The 24,192-nt window shown below is 36.3% G+C and overlaps 1 protein-coding gene across 1 annotated transcript in view; it reads left to right on the top strand.

The window, feature by feature from the left end:
- The window catches only part of LOC111143567 (chromosome unknown C1orf87 homolog), an 85,501-nt gene that overhangs the window by 8,580 nt on the left and 52,729 nt on the right, over positions 1–24,192 (top strand). The window contains 1 exon segment of the mRNA XM_022497391.1: positions 10,646–10,872. Within this exon segment, the coding sequence (XP_022353099.1) occupies positions 10,646–10,872 (227 nt within the window).

Here is a 24,192-nt window from a genome sequence, read left to right as displayed (position 1 = left end):
CATGCAGGAGATTGTAGCAATGACCAATTATAGCCTCTATATAAAACCTGGAGGGGCACCTGGGTGGCTCAGTGGGTTAAGCCTCTGCCTTCGGCTCAGGTCATGATCTCAGTGTCCTGGGATCGAGCCCCGCATCGGGCTCTTTGCTCAGCAGTGAGCCTGCTTCCTCCTCTCTCTGCCTGCCTCTCTGCCTACTTGTGATCTCTCTCTCTCTCTCTCTCTGTCAAATAAATAAATAAAATTTAAAAAAAAAAAAACAAAAACAAAACAAAAAAAAAAAAACCTGGATAAAAATTTGTGATTTATTCTTTTTTGAAAAGAAATAACTGATCATAATGCCTTATCTTTTTTAATTGCTTTTCTTGCTATATAATCTACATACTTTAAAATCCATGAACTCAATCTTTCCTTAAAACAGAGCAACATCAGAGCATACACTATTATATCCATTTTCTCAAGTTCACAGTGATGGAGTATTATGTTAAAATCATACGTCTCATGCCTTTTTACTGCAGAAAGCTGTTTCTTTATAATCTCCTACAAAGGGTTGCAAGACATAGGCATGAAACCTACAATAAGAGTATATGGCATTACGTAAAGGAATGCCAAATCAGTGTTGTAAAAAAAAAAAAAAATAGGTGCCCATTAATCCTAACTATTGAGACTATGAAATAAAAGTTGTTATTTTACCATTTGAAATCCTATATTTAAAAAAATAGAATAAAAAATAAACAGAAAAAACAAAATATTATTTACAAGATTATGACAGGGGAAAATTAATCCTCTCAAATGTGTGAGGTACTCCTGCAAATCAGTAGGAAAAGGATGAGCAGCCCAATTTCACAAAGTGGCAGATCTACGTGGGCAATTCACAAAAGAAGAAATAAAAACGAACACTAGATATGTGTATGTGATGGGGTGGGGGAGATTCAATCTGGGACTAAAAAAAAAAATTAAACAGCAACTAGACATTATTTTTACTAATAAAATCAGAAATATTTTTATAGTGGAGAGATCCAGGGTTGACACGAATTTAGAAAAAGAGTATTCATATGCTATTGGCTTTTTTTTTAAGATTTTTATTTATTTATTTGACAGAGAGAGAGGGATCACAAGCAGGCAGAGAGACAGGCAGAGAGAGAGAGGAAGAGAGAGGGGAAGAGAGAGAGGGGAAGTTGGCTCCCCACCGAGCAGAGAGCCCAATGTGGGGCTCGATCCCAGGACCCTGAGATCATGACCTGAGCCGAAGGCAGAGGCTTAACCCACTGAGCCACCCAGGCGTCCCACTATCAGCTTTTAAGTATATTTATTAAAAGCCTTAAAAGTACATGTAGTTTGTGATGAACACTGGGAGTTGTACCTAAAGTGATGAGTCACTAAATTCTACTGAAACCGATATCACACTATATGTTAACTAACTAGAATTTAAATAAAATCCTTAAAAAAGTGTATGTACTGTGGCATAAAACAGCTCTATCCATGAACCACTTCTGTAGAAACAATTATAGATGAATATATGGTTTGGTTTCAAAAATTTACATATTAATGTACAAACCCGCTAGTAGGAAATAGATGACCTAATTCAGAGAAGGATGATTCAGAAAAAGTTTGTTTATAAGAGTAAGAGAAATGCACAAATGTAGCAGGAACTGCAAGCCAGCAGAGGCAAAGTTGGACAGCCCTCTGCAATGTTGCCGAGGAGGGACACTCTGTAGCTCAGGCTGCTTAGAGAAATGTAGTGACCTTTGAGCAAGAAACACAAGAAGCTTAAGGCAATGTTGCATGACAGAGCCATCTTCTGCCAGGGCTACACATTGGCCAAAACCAGCCAGAATCAGAAGGCATGAGAGGAGATCTTTAGTCCACACAGATCAGCTTTCTGGGGTAAAGAAGACTGCAAGGAGCTAGCACAAAGGAACATGTCCAACAGGGCAGCAATATTTAAATGAGTAAACATTGGGGAAACAGTAAATGTTCAACAAAATAGGACTAGTTAAATAAACTCTTGTATCTGCATGCAATGAAACACTAGTTAGACATATAGAATGTTCTCACAGAGACTAAGTATCGATGTGTAACGATATCGGCATTATATTATGGACTGGAAATTCTTTTAAAAGATTATAAAATCGTATAAACCTAGTTTGGTTTAAAAGCAAAACAAAACAAGTTCCTGTGTGCCTAGGTAGAAATTTTCTATAATGAGATAATGTAACACCTTGCCACATTTAGTTTAACCACTTATAATTTTGAAAAATCAGATTTATATTTATATAGTATACTTTTTTTAGAACTTAATTTTTTTAGAGCAGTTTTAGATTCAGAGCAAAATTGAAAGGAAGGTACAGAGAAGGTACCACATACACCCTTTGTCTGGATTTTTGCATGGTCTCCTTGATTATCTGCAGCCCCGACCAAAGTGATACATTTGTTACCGTTGAAGAGCTCACATTGACACAACATGATCCCCTGAAGTCTACAGTTTACATTAGGGTTCATTCCTGGGGTCCTTCATGCTAAGGTTTGGGGCAAATGTATAGTAGTAAGTATCCATCATTATAGTAGCATACTAAGTATTTTCCCTGCCCTAAAAATCCTGTGCTTCATCTATTCATCTCTTTCCTCCTTCCCTATAGTATGCTTTTTAAATCAATGATCTCCCAATACCCCTAGTTCAACTAATTAAACAAAGTAACATAGCAATAATTATTACTCCCCATTCCCATACCATGTGGATGTATCCAGAGGGTAGTTTAGGGAAAGAACTGTTTGTGCTACATCTTCTCACAATATGGACAGAAGTCCTGGCTCAGAAATTGTGCCTTAAAGCACTGAGATAATTGGGGGAAAGGTGAGCCAGTTGCGCAATCACTTTGCTTAGACTTGCAAAAGCAGAAAAGGCTAGAATGCTGTGCAAAGGACATTAAATTTCAAGCTGATAAAGACTGGCTCAAAGATTTAAAGGCAGCACAGTCTGCAAAACTCTTGGGTATAAGCCACCTGAGGACATCATGATGAGACCATGTTTGGGTTTTTTGTTTTTTGTTTTTTTTTCTGTAAAATGAAGGAAACAGATTCTGAAGAATTGTGCTTAATCAGAGCAAGTTTTGATACTGATTAACCTGCATTGGTTTTTAAAGAGAGTGACTTCTAGAACTCCTATTTATGGTTACTCGTAAATTACAAGGTGGTCAGTTAGGTTACTTCATCTCTTTTTACCTATTTAAATAAATTTTCCTCAGTTCTTATGTACTACAAAACTTTGATCTTTTGAACTTTAGTTTTGCCTATCAATAAAGAAAGTTCCAAGATTCCAAATGAAAGAGCACTCCTTCTGTACTCAGGTGATGAGGGAGGTGTTTATAAAGGAGATAGCACTCTACTTTATGACTAAGATAAAATTATCATCTGTCAAAGGCTGAGCGAGGCTCTGTGCTAAATATTTTATATATCATATTTTGATAAGGATTATTTTTCTAACATCACAGAGGAGAAACTAAAAATTAGAGATGTGAAATAAATTGCCAAAGTGAAATGACATTTGGAGCTAGGATTCACAATCAGGTCCATGAGACAGTTAGTCCATGTCCTCAACTTCTATACTAATAGTGATTATAATTATGGGCAAATTTTGCACAATTATGGAAAAGACTTTCTTTTTCTTTCTCTATGCTGTTCTTTCTCAAACTTTAGTGTACACAGGAATCATTTGACATGTTTGCTAAGAATACACATTTTCTTGTCCTGTTTTCAGAAACTCCAATTCAGTGAGTTCGGTGTTATCCAAGTTTGTGTTTTATTATCCAGCACCCTGCATGATTATGACCCCCTCAGGTGGTCTGAGGTTCAAAGGTTAGAAATCACTGTCACTTTCTCCAAGTCCAAGCACTTCATCCAATCTGGAGTATTTTTCTACCTCTCATTTCCTCTTTCAACTACATTTATGTCAATTCCTTGGTGAAAGAAGATTCCAAAGTGAAGTAAGCATTGCTAAGAGAACCATTCAAAACAGGGAGGGGAGGATATTGAGGAAGCAAGGCCTGTGCACTGTCTCCTGTTTCAATTTTTGGACTTTTGACTTTTGTCATTTGCAACTTGACAATTGCATCTCCACCACCTCTTGAGACACATCCTTCACCTTTGGACTAAAACAGATACAATGTAATATCTATTAACTAAATAGCCACTTGTCTATTAGTTTAACTCTGTCAGCACAGATCATAATTCCTTCAAAACAAGCTATATAATCTCGTGGTTTTTGCCTTTTTAAGCTTGCACTTTCCATGTGCAATTTGGAGCACACTTTCAATTTTGGTCAACCTGTGTCTCTGAGATTGCAATCCCTCAAGACCTCACACCAGTGTTTTTGCCTACTTTCTAACCTCTTCCTCTTGGCCAACACCTTCATAGAAACATTTCCATCCTCCTTAAGCAGATTTGGTTTGAAATTCCTCTATGATCTTTTTACCTCCTCTGTTTTTTTCAGTTATCACACTATTTTTTCATAAACTTGAAGACAAAATAGTCCATTGGATGCCAATACAACATTGACCAATAAAGTAGTAATGCACAGCTGAAGGACAAGTCAGATAGAAGGAAAGATCCATGGTGTAAATATATGTCTAATGCTATAGAACTGCGTGTTTAAGTGAAGAAAGAAGAACGCAAGGGAGTAGGTGTGCTGGGGTATCACTTTCTAAGAGCTAAAAGTACTTCCTACCAAAGAACAATTGTTGATTGGATGGGTTGCTAATTCTGTGTCTAAAATAACCCTTTTATTTTATTCTGCCCTGAAAAAGTATACTTTGGTTATTTTCATTGATTTCAGAATTTGGCTCAATGTTTTAAGGAAAGAAATGAGATATGCTGTAAATATCTTTGGGAACATAATGAATTCCTTGCGCCTGGGAAGTTTACAAACCAAAGTTGAATGTCAGCCACTTAAGTGTTCCAGAAGGGGACTTTAAGTCTAGCTGGGAAGATAGACTGGAGGGCTTTATATATGTTTTCTTTATTAACACTTTAAAAGAGGATAAAAATCCTATTGTTTAAAACAGACAGTCTGTATATTATGGGTATAAAATTGAGGAGTAATGTGGAGGAAGGGGCATATGCTTTAGATCCACACAGATCTAGCTGTGAATCCAAGATCTCTACTTACAAGGTGGCCTTGAGTAATGTGCTTAACCCCTGACCATCCATTTTTTCGTCAGCAGAATAAAGATACTAATATCTACTTTTCAGTATTATTAGGATAACATGAAAGAATTTATGTAAATTTATATGTAGTATCTGACACAGAAGAGCATTTAGAATGTTAGCTCATATAATTCAATGATGAAGAGATGATTCTGGTATAGGTTTGGGAGTTAAAGTACTTTAAAAATCTTTCTGAAGACTAAATTTCTATGATAATTATATATGGTATGGCTCTCTGGAATAAAAAAAAAAGAAGAAGAAGGAGAAGAAGAAGGAAAAAAAAAAAAAGCCTCACACTTCATCACAATAACATTTGCTACATTAACACAGACTTCACATTTCAGCATCCCCATGGAGTTTGGTGAGATTTTCAGCTGCGCTCCCCTCCCCAGTCCCATTTTATATTTTTATTTGGTTGTTGTCTTTTTCAAAAAGGAAAGTCTGGTTGTGTTGATTATCTGCTATTACTTCCAAATAAGAACATGCTTTCATTTACTGAAATTAGATCCCCATTCACTGCGTTGGCACGCTCAGGACTGTCTTCTCCAGAGGGTTGGAGGCCTGTTAGATGGCGCACAGTTGGAAATCGGTGGCACTGAGTCACTGCCAAGGCTGGCAGACCTTTAAGATGGCATCTGGTGACTTTTTTGCTGAGCCCCCCTGGGTCCTCCATTTGAGATTTGATGTTCTCAGCAGGGGTGTAATCCAAATCAAATGTGAGATCTGGTGAGTTGGAGTCACATGGGAGGTGGGCCTTCGGGCAGACGATGCTACCAGACGCCCTTGTAATGTTTCTTTCTAACCCTGAGCCTCTGAGCTGTGGTAGAGGGTGGCACTGTAGGGCTGGTTTGCAGGAAGAGCCCAGTGTGACAGGAGACAACTGAACAGTTTTCGCCTCATTTATTTATCATCCAGCAATACAGTAATCCTCTCTTAATTGCTGTAGTTCTGGGATGACACTAAACTCTTCACAGCACCCCAAAGTGCAGCAGCTGAGGTCAGAAGTCCCTATGAAGAAGCTAGTTCTGCCTTGCTTCCAAGAGACTGTTGGTGGCATTTTTTTTTTCTTTCTTCCGAAATGGCAAACTTCTATTTCCAGTACTTCAGGTAGATAGTACACAAGTCTAGAAGAAAGAGCTAGGAGTGTGTGAATGGCACAACAACCAACGCGTGTTGACAAATTGTTTGTGCTAACAGGCACATGCCATTTCTCAGTTGGGGAGGCATTTCATGATCATTTTAAAGTGCTATGTATGTTGTATTTTGTTTTTTGATTTTTGTTTTTTTAAACCAGTTTTTACTTTGAACAGATTTAACAGGTTATTTTTGGTTTTACATCTACTGTGACTGTTTTAACAGGCAGGCAGATACATTTCACGTTTCTCGGGCAATTCTGCCCTGAGACTGTCCACAAAAGGATTCCAAGGTGATTAAAGCAAAGCTGATTGCCTTCGGCCTGAGGAGTTAACTCTCGGCCCCAAACCCATCATTGCTTTTAAATCTGCACTTCCTCCTCCTCTCCCTTCTGCTCCTCATATAATATAAACATCCATGGATTCTCTCTGGACCCTACTGCCACTATGTAGGCATCTCAGTGCAGTCAGGCCAACTTAGGTTTAAATTCTGGTTCCGCTTCTGAAAAGCATGTAAATTGGACAAATCACATAAAATCTCTGAGTCTTCATTTCTTCATCCTAAAATGAAAGTAATACAAGCACTTACCTATAGGGTTGATCTGAAGATTAACGAACTAGTGTATGTTGAGTGGCTATAATGGGATTGTCGTGTATTTAAATGCTCAGTAATATTATTTTTGCAACCATTGCAAATCATAGTTATTTCACTTTTATTTATTTACTTACATATTTATGTATGTATTTATTTTTTATTAGAATTCAATATTATATTATGTTAGTCACCATACTAGTCATCATTAGTTTTTGATATAGTGTTCCATGATTCATTGTTTGCGTATAACACCCAGTGCTCCATGCAATACATGCCCTCCTTAATGCCCATCATCGGGCTCACCCATCCCCCCATCCCCTCCCCTCTGAAACCCTCAGTTTGTTTCTCAGAGTCCACAGTCTCTCATGGTTCATCTCCCCCTCTGATTTCACCCCCTTCATTTTTCCATTTCCTTCTCCTAATGTCTTCCATGTTATTCCTTATGTTCCGCAAATAAGTGAAACCATATGATAATTGACTTTCTCTGCTTGACTTATTTTACTCAGCATAATCTCCTCCAGCCCCATCCATGTTGATGCAAATGTTGGGTATTCATCCTTTCTGACGGCTAAGTAATATTCCATTGTATATATGGACCACGTCTTCTTTACCCATTCGTCTGTTAAAGGGCATCTCAGCTCTTTCCACAGTTTGGCTATTGTGGACATTGTTGCTATGAACATTGGGGTAAATATGGCCCTTCTTTTCACTATGTCTGTATCTTTGGGGTAAATAACCAGTAGTGCAATTCCCAGGTAGTGGGGTAGCTCTATTTTCAATTTTTTGAGGAACCTCTACACTGTTATTTCTCTTTCCTATGAACTTCAAACAGCACTGATTCTTTGTAATATTCATTTGACATTGATTTATTCACTAATTAGGTATGTTTCATATTTATGCAAATTTTATATGAATTTCTTTAAGCATGTTATAACAATGTAATATCTATCTATCTATTGTATATACACACACATAAAACCACACATGTTGTATATATAGTCTCACTGAATTTTCACAAAAGTGATACACCCTTGTGACAAACACCAAGTCAAAAAAACAAAAAAACAAAAAACAAAAAACCAGAATAGTACAGATACCATGGAAGGCCCTAGGGTTCCCTTCTGGGCTCTCTATCTCCCTAAAAAGGTAACCACTACATAGAAGCTATCAAGCTGACTTGTAGAAGCAAGTTTATACCAGTTGTTGGGGCCCCTGGGTGGCTCAATGGGTTAAACCTCTGCCTTCAGCCCAGGTCATGAGCTCAGGGTCCTGGGATTGAACCCCGCATCCGGTTCTCTGCTCAACAGGGAGCCTGCTTCTCCCTCTCTCTCTGCCTGCTTGTGATCTCTGTCTGTTGAATAAATAAATAAAATATTTTTTTAAAAAGTTTATACCAGTTGTTAACTTTATTATTTGTGTTGTTTTGAGACAGTCAAATGAAATTAAATTTCTTGAGGTCAGAGATCATATGTTCTATGTCTTCTCTCATTGCAAGAATTATTTGTTAAATATACACTATTTGTTCTCACATTCCCACCTTGCTCTGTTATTATTTGATTGCACCTGTCTGGCAAATCCCAGCCTGGAATGAGTCCGACTCTCTCCTTCTCTGCATCTCCACAAGGACGTCCAGGCAATCCTAGAGAAAAGCATGCACCCTCTCATACTGAAGCCACAAAACTGTGGTCTCCAACCTTCATGGCTACTTGTTCTGATCAGCTCTTCTCCACTCTTCATAGCAGTTATCTCAGGCCATCTGCCCTTAGTTCAGACTTCCTTCCCTATCTCCCTACTACCCCCACCCTTAGATTTCATTTCTAACTCTGTTCTCTTGATGATACCCCATCTCCCTTTGTCAGTGTTCATCATATTTCATCAATAATGTCCTCTCTTTCCCTCTGGCCCAGTGGATTCTTCACCATTGGCATTTAATGTGTTGAAGTGCCCACAGTCCTTCAACATGATAATAATAATAAAGCCCTATCTGAAACCCATATTGCACTCCAGTCACCAACCCCTCTCTCTCCTCTCTTGCAGCTAAACTTCTTCACAGAGATTATACTTCCAGTATTTGGTTTCTTGGTTCCCTCTTTCCCCAACCCACTTCAATCTGGGGTCCACCTCCATTTCCTCACAGAAGCACCTTTGTCAAGATGCTTGTCGGTGTCCTTAAGGCTTAATTCAATGGACATTTTTCAGAACCCACATTTCTTTGGAGCCTCTGATACTGTTGACAATGCTCTCTCTGGAAACATCCTATCGTACTTTGCTTCCAAGACCCCATACTCCTGGTTCCCCTCTACCTTACTGAGAATTTCTTCTAAATCTCCTTTAGGGCTCTTCTTCTCTATTTAAACATAGGTGTTCCTCAGAGTTCTTTTTTTTTAAGACTTCTTTCCTGTCTATGCTGCCACGACCAAGAAGATTATTATAAAAAGTATACATACATTCAAATCATTGTCTGTGGTTTGGCTTTTTCAAATCAGTAAATATCAGAGCAACTGTTTTATGCTCAGATAATATGTTTTTTAAAATGGATCTTTTCCATTGCATCAGTACTAATGGCTAAAGTTTATAGAATACCTTCTATAGTTATATTGAAATTGACTTTTTCTGATTTTAAAATAATATTTTATGTAAAAACTTTAGAATAATAATGTTATAAGATAGTATAGTAATATTCTGAGTTCTACTACCCAGAGAAACTTACTGTTTATTTCTGTCATTTTTTTACACATTTTTCCCACATAAATAAAACATATATATTATGCACATGCATTTTACATAGTTGAGATAATTATATTTTTCACTTATTTGTATAACTGGACATGTTTTGTGTCATTAAAATTATTACTATTTTCGTGGCTTTATAAAGTCTATCATATGAACACAGAATGAAATGCTCAACATATTCACCTATTACTAAATACTTAGAGTTTGAAATTTTTCTTCTTCTATATTTTTACCTATAATAAACTATCTTAAATATTGATTTAGTAGGTTAAACCATTACAACTTCCTGACTGACTCTTCAAATGTTTTGTCAGGTCATCCACTATATTAATTATGTCTATTTATATGGCCATTAGCATTTGACTTTCTTACTTCCAAAGACGTTTCCTAAATTTAAAATGATGTCTTATATACTTGTTTTGATTTGTGAGTCTTTAGTTATTAAACAAGGTTGAATCTTTTAAAAATTGTGCTGTTTATTTGCATCTATTTGAATCATTCTTACAGTTTCTTTTTTCCTTTTCTTTTCTCTATTTAATATTAAACTTAAATGGAGGACTACTGAAAGAAAAAGAAGCCACAGGATGAGAGACACAGAGCAAGACTGGAGCTAGCAAACCCCCTTGATTGGAGTTCTTCTTCTAGTGACCAACCCTAAAAATACCCATTAGATTTGTCAGCAAGATATGTGATAACCTGCAAGGTTCATTTTTGACACCGCCATTACTTACTTTAAGGATCTGAGAGCATTTGGATTCTCTTCATGAATATGAGGAAGAGGATAGAGTTAAACTCTGAGAAGATAACACAGTCTCTTTATAGTAAATGATTCATACAGATAATCAATGTGTACTCCTTCGTTCCACCATGCTGAGTTACCACTGTTCACACCATGAGACTCACACCTTCTGTTTCTTATGCCAGCCTAGTGTATGCAAGACTGCCCTGTGAGTAACAAAGAACAAAACTGTTTCTTCACAGCAAGGAAAATGAGAACTTGAAGGCAGAAACTCAAACAGTACTCCAAAAATCCATGAATGGTGGTACAAGGCAGATGAGCACAGACTCCCCAGCTCCTACTAATCCTACTGATCAACAACTCAATCATGACCCAGAGGATGAGGAAGAAAGCAAGCACCCAGAGAACAATCAGAAACCAGAGAACAACCAGAAAGTCCTAAAAGGAGCACTCAGTAGCAGATTTCTGGATGGCAAAGGGAGTGACAAATACCCAAACTTTCCTTGGTAATTGACTAGGAAAATACAGGATTAGGTTGGAAACAGATTCACACCACAGGCTCTTGTTCTATTGGTAATTATTATATTTTTCTTAAGATAGACTTGGAATTTGTTTCTTTTAAATCCGAAACTAAATTTTTAGGTCATTTTGTATATTGCGTCCTGGTTGACCACCAACTGAGTTGGCCAACCTACTCTATCAGTGGCTATCTCAGTGATACTCATACAGCAATCCGAGTAAATGTACATGCAAATTCGGGGTGTGTTGGGGGGGTAGGTTTGTCTGCTTTAACTTTACAGGAAGAGATCATTTATTTTCAAAATCCAATGCAACCATTCTACATATCAAAAAATTATCAGCCAAAAATCTTGACGGAAATATACATCACTGTACTCTGTTAAAAAGCAACCAAACAATCCACAACAAACTAACATGATAATGATAAATCTATATGATTAGTAATGTGTAATTAAAAAGAAAGAATAGCAGCAATTGAAAACTGGATCCAAATCAAGACAAAACTAATGATTCATTGATAACAAAGTACCATTTCCAAAAATTGCTGAAATTGCAATTAGACGGACACATAGAGTAGGAGTTTTGCAGTGCTGCCAAGCATTAAGTGACAGCCAAATATTTTAGTAGAATACTGAATTAGAGTCTGCAGTAAACTCTAACATAACTATTTTTAGTTTATAATTTTAATAGCCCTTACTAAATCACTCAGATACTAGCTAGTCGTTAGTCATCTGAGAAAATAAAAGTCTATGGATTTGTGGTCTTTTGCTCATAAGAATTCTGCAAAGCTTATAATTTAAAGTGGTTAATGGCCCCCCAATGGACCTCAGATCATACTCTGCAAGGTCTAGTTGAATGTGGGTCCAGAAATGAAAGTAACTTGCCCAAAACGTCAGTGGCACAGCCTACACTGCAACCTGAACCTTCGAAATCCCCAGTTAATGTGTTCTTTTGACTTTTTCTTTTTTTTTTTTTTTTAAGATTTTGCTTATTTATTTGGAGGAGAGAGAGAGAGAGAGCATGAGCAAGGGAAAGAGGGCGGGCAGAGGAAGAGGGAGAAGCAGGCTCTCTATTGAGCAGGGAGCCCAACTCTGGGCTCCACCCCAGGGTCCTGGGATCATGACCTGGGTTACAGGCAGAAGATTAACTAACTGAGCTACCGAGGTGCCCCTTTTTGACTGTCTTACAAGTAGCTCTTGAATTTAAGGCCTGGTTGGAATAGGACATAGTGCATCGGCAGAGGTGAAATGATCCATTCTGAACTTCTAAAGACATCTGAGTTTTTACATAATTTTGACTCTAGCATTAATGTATTTGTTGTTACTTCCTAAGGATGACCTTGGTAATAATATTATAGTTATAAAACACTTTATTACTGCTTAAGTAATTTATGATTACTTCCAGGTAAATTTTAAAATTTATTCCTTGGAATTAATCTTTTGCAGTAGAAAAAGTGTTTTTTCTATCACTTTAGTATAGATGATAAAACTGAGGCTCAGAAAAGTTGAAGTCACCCTTAAGTGTAGAGATAAGATGTTTATCCAGGTTTTCTTCTCTAGTCCTTTCTTCCTTTTTTAAAAAATCATCTTTTTTATTATTAAGTATTGCATACTCATGTACAATTTTGGCAGATGGAGAATATAAATAAGAAGAAAAGAAAACTCAATGAAAGAAAAAATAATAATAATATTTCTTTCTTTTCTCTATGCATAGATAGAGAGTAATTTTGTATATATCCTTCATTATCCTGCTTGATTCATTTCATATTAAAAATTTTCACCCTGGCTTCAAAAAATTCATACTAAGCATCATCTGGAAGGGCTATGAGAATCATACTCAGAATGAACATTAAATAGCATTCTGCCAGGCACCATTCTAAGTTCTTTACATGTGTTGACTAACTTACTATTCCCAAGCACCCAAAGAAGTAAGAACTCTTATTGTCTTCAGTTCATAGACGACACAAGTAAAAAACAAGGTCAAGCACCTTGCCCAGGTCAAAAGGCTGAGAAGTGTCAGAGCCATAATCAAAGACCAAATCCTAAATCCTTAATCACCAACTGTATTCATTTTTTTGTATGGCTATAACATGGCTCATTAGACTAATCCCTTAATGGTGGGCATTGAAGTCATTTATAGTTTTTCTCTTATAAACAGAAATTTGTTTCTTGATACTCCCTCTACCACATCAAGCTGCCCATTTCTGGTACATTCTGCATTCGCCATTATCATGGGCAGAATGTTCTTTAAAGAAGCTGTCCTTGGACCTCCAAGATCTGGATTCTTTGCTCGCTCTGTCCTGCCAGAGGGAGATGATTTGCCCCTCCCCTTCTACAACTTGATAAGATTTCTTGTGGGAGACTCAGCAGAGCTGACACCCAGCCACCAAATACAGCAAGACCTCCTGGGAGGTGTGGGGCCTGACTAATTGGTTCTGTCTGCCGAGTGTGTGGTGCTGGCCTGCCAGATGGCAGCCACAGTTGCCTGGTATGGAGACCCTCATTACCACCTTGACTAAGTGGTAAATGGAATTCTGCTGCAGTGAAAGAAGTAAACCAATCAGAACTCCTTCTAGATCCTTCTCCCTCACACATAGATGAAAATAAGCCTTCCTGCCTGGGATGTAACAGGCAATCTGGACTGCCTGAATTTGTTCCAAAAGAAAAGTTGCTGATAAAGACTGAGCTAACGTGGGTGAGGACAGGCAAGTGTGAAACTCTTTTCTAAATTACAGATCAAATTTGAAGAGTATCATTAGTTAGTAGGAGGTAAGTAAAGCTGAAAATACTATGAGAACCCATGATTTCATGTATCTGAGAACAGCAAGATATTTTAGAAATCAACAAGTACAAACCTTCACTTCAGAAATGAAGAAGGGGGAGCCCAGAGAGCTTAAATGATCAGTTTGAGGTCTCATGAGTCAAGAGCCTGACTCGTCTCAACAGTAGCCCTACAATCTTTTTACTCCAAATTCTATACCTTATGTGTCTTTGAAGACACAAATATCATTTGTATTATTTCTCAGAAGCATCAGCTCTGCCTGCTCTCAGAAAATAAAAAAGAATGTGTGACTAGCTACAAACTCTGTAGCACGGTTTCAAAAATAAAATTAGAGTGTGTTTTTTGCATCTGGCAGCATGAAAATGAAAGTGTTAGTGCTTAAATTTTAATAATTATCGTAGTTGATGGGTTATGTGTTCTTTTCAAAGCACTTGTGTGTTTTATCTTGTTTGTTCTGCACAGTAGTCCTCTGAGATAGGTAGAGGCACATGATGTCATCCTCATTTCGTAGGTGAATAGACAGATGTCAAGGACATTTCCACTGGGCTGTGCATTGGTAGATTCACTAGGTTCAAAACAGAACTTTTTAACTTGTTCTTTTTCTGTGGTCTGTGGCTCTCAGAACAGTTTCAGAACTCTCCCAATTATACCAGCAAGAACCCTGGGCATGCTTTCCTCTTCCTTCTCCCTGAGTCAAATATCAATGAGCCCTTCAAATTCTGCCCCCTGTACCTCTCAAAATACCTTCTTACTTCTGCTTCATCTGCCATCATCCTAGTTAAACCACCATACTACTTCAGCAAGATGATTTTAATTATCTTCAAACTGACTGTCCTTTTCTCTGCTTCCCTCTCTGTACTGGTCAGCTATTACTACTACAGTGCAACAAATCACCCTAGCACTCAGTGGCTTATAACAATAATCATTTGTGCTCCCAGTTCCAAATATGAGCTAAGATAGCTTTTGCTTTTTTTTATATATTAGATTTTTCTAGGCTTGGTTCCAAATGGTAGATTTGGTTCAAGTCTGCTCTGTGTTTTTCTTATTGTTCTGAATCCAGGGGACTCCTCAAAGCAAGTTCTTCTTATGGTAATGGAAACATTTCAAGAGGACAGACTCAACCACAAGTACATTTTAAGTCTTTGCTTATGTCATGTCCACTAACATCCATCCCATTGGCCAAGGCAAGCCACATGGCAAAGCACAACACCACTCAGGTAAGGATATATATATTCTGCCTCTTTTAGGAGGAACATCAAAATTACTCAAGTGTGGCCACTACTTAAAACACTTAAAACCATTATTTAATACTCTTTGCCCTAGTATAAAATGCAAATTCCTTGACTGCCATTCCAGCTCACTTCTATCCACTCTCTACTTCTCCCCTTACCCACCCTTCCCTAAACAACCTCCATTTCCCCAATAGAGTTCTGTTCCATTTTAACTTCTAGGCTTTGCCAATGCTATTCCTTTAGTATGAAAATTTCCCTTCATCTTCATTTAACTCCTAATTATACTAGGGGCTCAATTTAGATATCAGCTCTACCAAGAAGCATCATTGTCCAATTGCCAAAATAAGTGTTTTTCATAAGGTAATCATAAATCAGTCTGTACATTCCCTTACAGCAATTGTTGCTATACTATTAAAATGGGTCGTTTCTTCTAATATAACATTGTGTGTCAATTGTGCTCAAAAATTAATTAAAAAATTCAAAAGCAATGGTGTGAAGTAGGGGCTAATATCTCCATTTTATAGGTGAGAAAACTGAGATACAGTGACATTAAGAAACTTGCCAATGCTCATACAACCAGTCGAATATTGGTGGGTCTAGGATGTGAACCTAAGTTGTCTGGATCCACCATACCCAAGTTTCCCAATCTCTTTTTCATTATTGGACCCCACCCCTTAGGAGAAAAGGAAAACTCTTCCTAAAGAGAGAGGCATTAAATACCAAGAAACACTATTTTGTTGAGTAGAGTTGAACTTTGAAGCACTAGAAACCACTGTAATATTTTAGAAATATTTGCCCCAAAGAAACAATTTTTACCACCCTTAAGGGCAATATTTAGAAAAATGTGTGCATTGGGCCACCTGGGTGGCTCAGTCAGTCAAGCAACAGATTCTTGGCTTCAAATCAGGTCATGATCTCAGGGTCCTAGGATCAAGCCCCCGCATCAGGCTCTGTGCTCAGCTGGGAAGGCTGCATAAGGATGCCCTCTCTCTCCCTCTCCCAATACCCCTCCCCCAATCACATTCTCTCTCTCTCAAGTAAATAAATGAATCTTTTTTAAAAAATGTATGCATTACACTATAATGTTTCTCATAACACATAATTTATGGTAAAACTTCTTGTAAATACTTGTAAATAAGTGAATAGGTCTTTATAAATTTAAAAAAAAAAGGCTTCCTTGTCTCCTTCCACAAGTCTGTAAATTCCCTGAAAATAAGAATTTTCTTCTTCACTTTTGTTTCCAAAATGGTTCTCTCTATATATTAACCCAAAGCCAATATTCTATTTAATTGACAAACCCTAGAGGCTTTCACATTGGAGTCTGGAAGAAGTCAAGGATATCTGTTATTTCCGCTGGTTTTTAATATTATGTTGGAAGTATTGGCCAAAGTAATTAAACAAAAGAAAGCAATTATAGGCATAATAATTAGAAGGGAAGAGGAAAAACTATTTTCAGATAGTAAGATTATAAATATAAAATTTCAAAACAGATTATGAAGAAACTACTAAAACACTAAGAGAATTTGGCAAAAACAAGATTATATCATCAACATATACAAATCAGTGTCCCTCACATATATAAACAAAAACTAGTTAGGACAAAAGATAGAAGGCAGCATTTATAATGACAAAGCATAATTAAATTAACTAAAAAAGTAAATAAATCAAATGCATAGTCAAACATAACAAGAAATGTCCAAAACTTAATGAGAAAAAAAAAAAAAAAACTCTCCTAAAAGACACAAGAGTAGATTTGAACAACGGAAAGATATAGTATGATCTTATACTGAAAAAAGTTTACATCATCAATCTCTATCATAATTCCAATGACTTCTTTTTGAAGAAATATAAACCCATCCTAAAATTCATATGAAATCTCAAGGGACCCTGAAGATCCAAAGTAAATCTGAAAAAGAAGGTACTACAAAGGTACAATAATAAAACCATTATGGTACTGACATAAAGACAGATATAGAGACCAACAGATTAGATAGGGTCCATAATAAATCCTCATATACGTGGTCAAATGATATTTTTTAACAAGGGTACCAAGATGATTCAATGGGGAAAAGATGGTCTTTTCAAGAAATGGCACTGGAAAAACTGGATGCCCATATACAAAGTTTGCAGTTGGACCCTTATCTAATACCAAATACAAAAATTAACTGAAAATGGATCCGTGACTTAAAATATAAGATGTAAAATGATAAAACTCTTAGAAGAAATATCTTCAGATTGAAGACAAAATCTTCAGATTGGACCTGACAGTGATTTCTTGGCTATGACCCCAAAAGCATAGGCACCAAAATAAAAAATTGACAAATTGGGTTTTATGCAAATTAATTTAAAAAAAAATTGTGTACCACAATACACAGTTGATTGTAAAAAGGCAATCCACATGTTGGAAGAAAGTACTGGCAAATCCCATATCTGATGTGAGATTACTATTCAGAATACATGGAGAACTCCAAAGCTCAACTACCCAAAAAGAAGCAATCTGATTCAAAAATCAGCAAGGACCTGAATAGACATTTCTTTAAAGAAGATTTAAAAATGGACAGTAAGCACATGGAAAGATATTCAACATCACTAATTAGGGCAATGCAAATCAAAACTACAATGAGATACCACTTCACACCCATTAGGATAGCTACAAACATAGAAGACAAAAAAACAGAAAACAACAAATGTTAGCCGGGATATGGATTCATTGGAAACTTTGTGCATTCTTGGTGGAAACGTAAAGTGGTATAACTGTTGTGGAAAACAGTATGGTGGCTTCTCAAAAAATTTTTAAAAATTAAAAACAGAATTACCATATCTTCCATCTCATCTACTCAAAAGAATTGAAAGGAGGGTTACATATCCATGTGCTTAGTAGCATTATTCACAGTAGCTAAAATGGGGAAGCTACCCAAGTATTCATCAAAGGTAAATAGGTAAGCAAAATCTGGGGTATAGGCACATGATGGAATGTTATCCAGCCTTACAAAGGAAGGAAACTCTGACACATGTTATGAAATGGATGAACCTTGAGGACAGTAGGCCTGTCCCAAAGAGGCAAATACTATGTAATTCCAATTACAAAAGATACTAAGAGTAGTCAAATCCTAGCAACAGAAAGTAGAATAATGGCTGCCAGAGACTTGGGGAAGGAGAGAATAGGTAGTTATTGTTGAATGGGTATAGATATTCAGTTTTGTGTGATGAAAAGAGCCATGGAGATGTATGGTGGGGGGTGGCTGGACAATAGGAATGTACTTAATCCCAATGAACAGCACTCTCAGATATGTATATTTTTATACATATTTTTGTATATACATATTTTTATGTTTTTATGTTATGTATATTTTACCACAATAAAAAAAAATCTTAAAAAAACGTTAAAATTATCCATCCTCCCTAAGGTAATTTATAAATTTAATGTGATTCCAATAAAAATGGCACTAGATTTTTGTTTCATTTTCTTTTGGAACTAGTCAAATTGATTAAATGTTAATTTGAAATAGCAGTCAGAAAAGAAGAGTCAGGAATAGAAGAGTAATGGGTATAGGGCTAGCCTTAACAAATACAAAATCTCTATATCTAAAAGAAAATGATTTTGGCCCAGGGATAGATAGGAGACTAACGGAATTGAAAAGAAATATCAACAAACAGACTCAATGGCATATTACAGTTTTGTATATAATAAAGAGGATATTGCAAATTAGTAGAGAAAAGATGGACTTTTTAATAAAAAATACTGGGATTATTGGATAGCCATAGAGAAAATTTTAAATTGTGCCTCTCATATATTGTACATATATATGATATACACTGGGATATATTCCAAATGGACCAGAGGCTGAAATATAAAAAAATAAATTTACACAATAGTACAAGAAAATGGATGATTTCCTCTGTAATCCAAGATAAGAGGAAATTTCTCAACTGTGACTCAAAATGCAGATACAATAAGAAAAAAAATGTGATAATTTTGACTAGCCATATGTGGCCAGAGCCATTGTGTACAAAGTATACATACATACCCGACAAACTGAAGAAAAAATCTGCAATTTATATCATAAATATATCCCTAACATATAGCATCTTCTATCAAAAAAAAAAAAAAAAGAAAAAAAGACAGTAAACTATTAGAAAAATGGGCAAAACATATGGACAGTTCACAGCAAGATAAATGTACCTGGTCCTTAAGCATATCAAAAAATATAGCATTGCTCTTAATAAAAGGAACATAAATTAACACCACCCTGAGATATAATTTCTCACAATTATGTTGGCAAAAATCCAGAAAATTGACAACATACTTTATTGGAAGGTAGAAGAAGTTTAAAGTAGAAAACTGCTTTGGCAGGAAATTTGGCAATAATTAGCAAAACTACATATGCATTTATTTGTTGACATGAAAAATCTCACTTTCAGAAATCTATCCCAACGATACACTGGAAAAAATGTGGGAAAGATTTATGCAGAAAGTATTCATTGTAACATTACTTGCTACAAAAAAAAAAAAAAAAAAAAAAACCTATAAGACCTAAATTCTCATCCATAAGGGATTGGTTGAATAAATTACAGTACATCCACATCCACACAGAGTATTATAGAACCTTTCAAACTGTAAGAAGGAATGAAGAATATCACAAAGAAACAGTTTGACAGTATATGAATATCACTGTGTATCATTGTATGGAGTAATCTAGCTAGATACAGCATTAACTAAGTAAAAGCAAGGTGAAGAAAAATACATAGACTATGCTTCGAGGTATCTATCTATTATCTATCTGTCTGTCTGTCTATTGTCTATCTATCCTCTATCCATTGCTTATGTTTTTCAAAATGAAGGAATTAATAAAAAGGATTTTTTGAAGTGGTTATCACTTGGAGATAAAGGGAAAATGTTGGAAGGATCAAAAACAGAAACAACTCATCTCTGAATTATTCGTTTTTATAGATTTGGCTTTGGAATCACATAAATATTTCACATAAATCTAAAACAAATTAGAAAATTAAAAAAACAATTCCTGAAAATCAAAAACAAAAGAAGTCTCTGTTAGTTACCTATTGCTGAATAACAAATTGTCCGAAAACATAGCTCCATAAATCAATATAATAACCATGTATCATCTTGCACTATATCTGAGGAACAAGAATCCAGGAGCAGCTTAAATGAGTGCTTCTAGCTCAAGGTCTCCCCTGAAATTTCACTCCAAATGTTGGCCAGGAATACAGTCCTCTGAAGGCTGGACCAGGGCAAGAAGATGCACTTCTCCGCTTATTTGAGTGGCTATTGATAGAGGCTTCACCTACTTGCTAACTGTTGCCAGAGATAACAGTCTTTTTTGTACTGGGGCCTCTCCATAGGGCTACTCAAGACATGGTATCTGGCATCCCAGAGATGAGTTATGCTGGAAAGGAAGATAGAGAGAATGTGTGCACCCAACCATAGCAGTAAGCCCAATGTCTGTAATAACTTAATCTCAGAAGTGACACGTGATGCTCCAGTATTCTACTGGTTACAGAGATAATCCTCAGGAGATGTGGTGGGGGAAGGACCACACAAGACCATGAGCCCTAGGAGGCAGGGACTACTTAGAGCCACCCTGGAGGCTGGGTACCACATGGACCTATGTACTCACTGGAAATAAAACCAAAGAGAATGAAACTATTGTAAATGATTTTTTTTTTAAGAGGTATTTATTTATTTAAGAGAGAGTGTGCACGTGAGCCAGAGAAGGGTCAGAGGGAGAGAGAGAGGGACTCCCTGCTGAGCATAGAGCCTGACTCAGGGCTCTTATCTCACAACTCTGATCTTACAGCCCTGAGATCATGACCAGAGCCAAAATGAAGAGTCAGAGCCTTAAGGAACTGAACCACCCAGGCAATCCAAAATGATTTTAAAACATAATGACTTCACTGTGTGTCTCTAATGGGATGTATACCCTGAGGAAAATATTTTTTGAAAAACTGTCTCCAAGTGTTTTCAGTAACCGTTATGTTGACATTGTTATTGTGTGTATGTATTGTAGAATAAAGTAAATGAGTCATTATATTGGTGGTTTTAGATTTGGGATTTCTAGTGTAGGAGAAATGAAATATATAGTACTGATGAGCTTTTATAAAACCCCAAAGTCCTAACATTTGAATTGGGAATATCAGTATGAACTCCTTTTAAGAAAATAGATTTCCTAACTTTGTTCACTGGAAAAAACACAGAAACAATGACCAACCCTATAACAACAAGTACTCGAGCACCTGCATCGTGTTTGGTAAATTCTGAAGGCTGATCCCAGCTTTGAGCCTGGAACATCTATTTATACCAAAATCAGTGAAGATAACCAACACTGCTTTTTGTCAAAAAAAAAAAAAATTTGGAATCTAATTTAAAATGCCTCTCACTACAAACAAACAAACAAACAAACAAAAAACTCAAACCACTTATATTTTAGCTATCAGTAAAACAATACATACAATTATAGTGATTTAAACACATTATATATATATTTAAATCTCTAACTTTATAGTGATTCTTAAAAAAAGAAAATAACAAAAGCTTATTGGTCACCTCTGAAGAGTACTAGGGAAAAAACTACTTTTAAAACTGTTCAATCAAAGGAGCATTTATTGTTTTCCTTTTCTATACAAACTGTATTTTAGATAATAGTTAATGAGGGCAGTTTCTCTATAGAATAGTATTCCGATTAATCCATTAATAAAGGAAGACTTATAATAGGATAAAAATATCATCATTTCCAAAACGCTAATGAAAAAAATAAAAATTTTAAAAAATGGACTAAAGCAATGAGTAATCAGCACCTATGAAAAGAAAGACAACCTGACAGCATTTGTTCACATGGGGCAATGTACCAGCTATGTAAAGATCTTACTTAAAACAATTGAACTTGAAGAAGATCAAGACCCTGGTTCTGGCTATTATTTTACAATAAATAATGTGAAAGTTTGTTGAACAACATAACAATACAAGCAACAAAATCCAGACCATGGAAAATTTTATAAGGCAGACAACACAGCTTCTTCAACAAATAAATTGCAAGGGGGAAAACTGCACACAAAGGGGCAGGGGGTAAAGGAAGAAGTAGAATTTTTAAAAGGTGTAAAAGATTTAAGTCAAAGGCAATATATGGATCTTATTGGTTCCTGTTTTGAATAAACAAACTGTAAAAATAAGATTTATCAGATAATTGGGAGCTTTTGAATAATTGCCTGGATATTAGATGATGTTAAGGGATTACCATTTTTTTTAAAGATTTTATTTATTTATTTGACAGAGAGGGATACAGTGAGGGAGGGAACACAAGCAGGGGGAGTGGGAGAGGGAGAAGCAGGCTTCCTGCTGAGCAGGGAGCCCAATGCAGGGCTCCATCCCAGGAACCTGGGATCATGACCTGAGCCCAAGGCAGTCACCTAAGGATTAAGTCGCCTAAATCCCAGGCGCCCCAAGGGATTACCATTTTTTAAAGTATTATAATGTTATCATGGTTATATTTTCAAAGAGTAGTTATCGTTAAGGCAATGGTTCTCAAACTTTAGCATGCATTACAAGTACTGGAGGGCTTACTAAAACACAGATTTTGGGACCCCAAACCCAGAAATTCTCATTTGGTGGCTTTGGGCTGGGTCTCAAGAATTCACATTCCTAAAACATTTCTAGGGGGTGCTGAGGCTTCTAGCCCAAGGACATCACTTTGAAGACCACTGCTTTATAGAGGCATGCTGAAAAAGATGTGGATGAAGTAATACACCATCTGTGGTTTCCTTCATTTCTGGTGGTGGGTGATGTGGGTATAAATAAAACAAGAATGTCAGCTGATAATTACAGCTTGGAGATGAGTATATGGAGTTCCCTTATCCTATCCTGGACACATGTGCCTATGTTTGAAGTTTTCCATAATCACAAGTTAAAATGTAAAGAAAATATAAATTTTTACAAACATAAACAAAACAGTCAAATGATTAATTCTAATATTGTATTGGTTTATGGTATATATTAACATCATATGTTAAATCTATTAATTTAGAAATACTGCTTTTTTTTCAATTCTACATTTCTGGAGAAATCTTATTAAGTTTTTTATATGCATCTTTCTTGTGGTTGTATTTATTATCACTAGCATCCCTTTTTGAGCCATTTAACAGCTTTCTAGAACATGTCAACACCTTGGTCTAAAATGTTGAAGAAACAGAAATTTTCAAATCTGCATTTGATGCTGTCTCTGTGGATTTTCTCACAAGCCCCAGCCATGCATTGTGCAATATTAAGATAATTTGTTGTGTCACTTGTCTTGGAGGAAAGTGTTCATGGACTGCACAATACAACCACCTTAAAATATTTATTAGTGAAGTTAAAAAAAAAAAACTTGCAAGTTTCCAACACCCTAAGAAGATATACTAAATCTGTATTAGATTTCTGTGCTCCTTTTGTAACAATTCCTCTAGGTAACTATCACAAAACTAGTATTATGCCCCAAACTCATTTCAGGCTATCGTATCATCCACAAACACTGTTTTGTGATTCAAAGTAAAGCAAATGACAGAAACTTATAGTACTGGAGATTTTATAGATATTCTGCTAATTCCTAAAGTCAGAAACATGGTGATTCTTAGTCAACATTTTCCATTTTATCTATTTTGACACTTTGTGGATACATTGTTTTGAGAAACAGCCTTCCAGCGTGATTGATGTCAGTGAAGAGAGAAATGTAAATTCCCATATATCTGGGGCCTGAACAAGCCATCATCGCCACTCTGACACCATGTTTCTCTATTTGGTCTTCCAATCTGGCAGTGTTCTTAAATGCTGGGAGTCAGCAGGACACAAGACAGTTCTGGTCCACCCAGAGCTCACACTCTATTGCAGGGAGATAGACAGTAAATACCAAAGTTCTGGAATTCACAAAGTGTTTAAAACACATTATAATACTCATTGCTCACAGCAGTACTGGGAGTAGAATGTATATTCCTCTTTCCATAGGAGAGGCCATAAAATTTATTCCGTGATACTTGGGCTGAAAGATCAATGAGGGCAGGAATTCTACATGCCTTGCTCACTTGTACTCGTAGTGCTGAAAACAAAGGTCCTCAGTAAGCTTTGGTGTTTAAATGAAAAAAGGGACACCTTGACTCCATGGGCTTGATGAAGTATTGATACATGGTCCTTTAGAATACTGCAGTGTAGAAGTGTATTAATTCTCAGAAACAGAAAAATATTTATATGTGGCTGAAAATGAAAATGTTTTCTATTAC

The sequence above is a fragment of the Enhydra lutris genome, unplaced genomic scaffold (assembly GCF_002288905.1).
Source record: "Enhydra lutris kenyoni isolate GAN:26980312 unplaced genomic scaffold, ASM228890v2 scaffoldscaffold9, whole genome shotgun sequence".
In the NCBI taxonomy this organism is placed as follows: Eukaryota; Metazoa; Chordata; class Mammalia; order Carnivora; family Mustelidae; genus Enhydra; species Enhydra lutris.
Note: the sequence above shows the minus strand (reverse complement) of the source record. Positions and strands in the feature narration are given on the sequence as shown.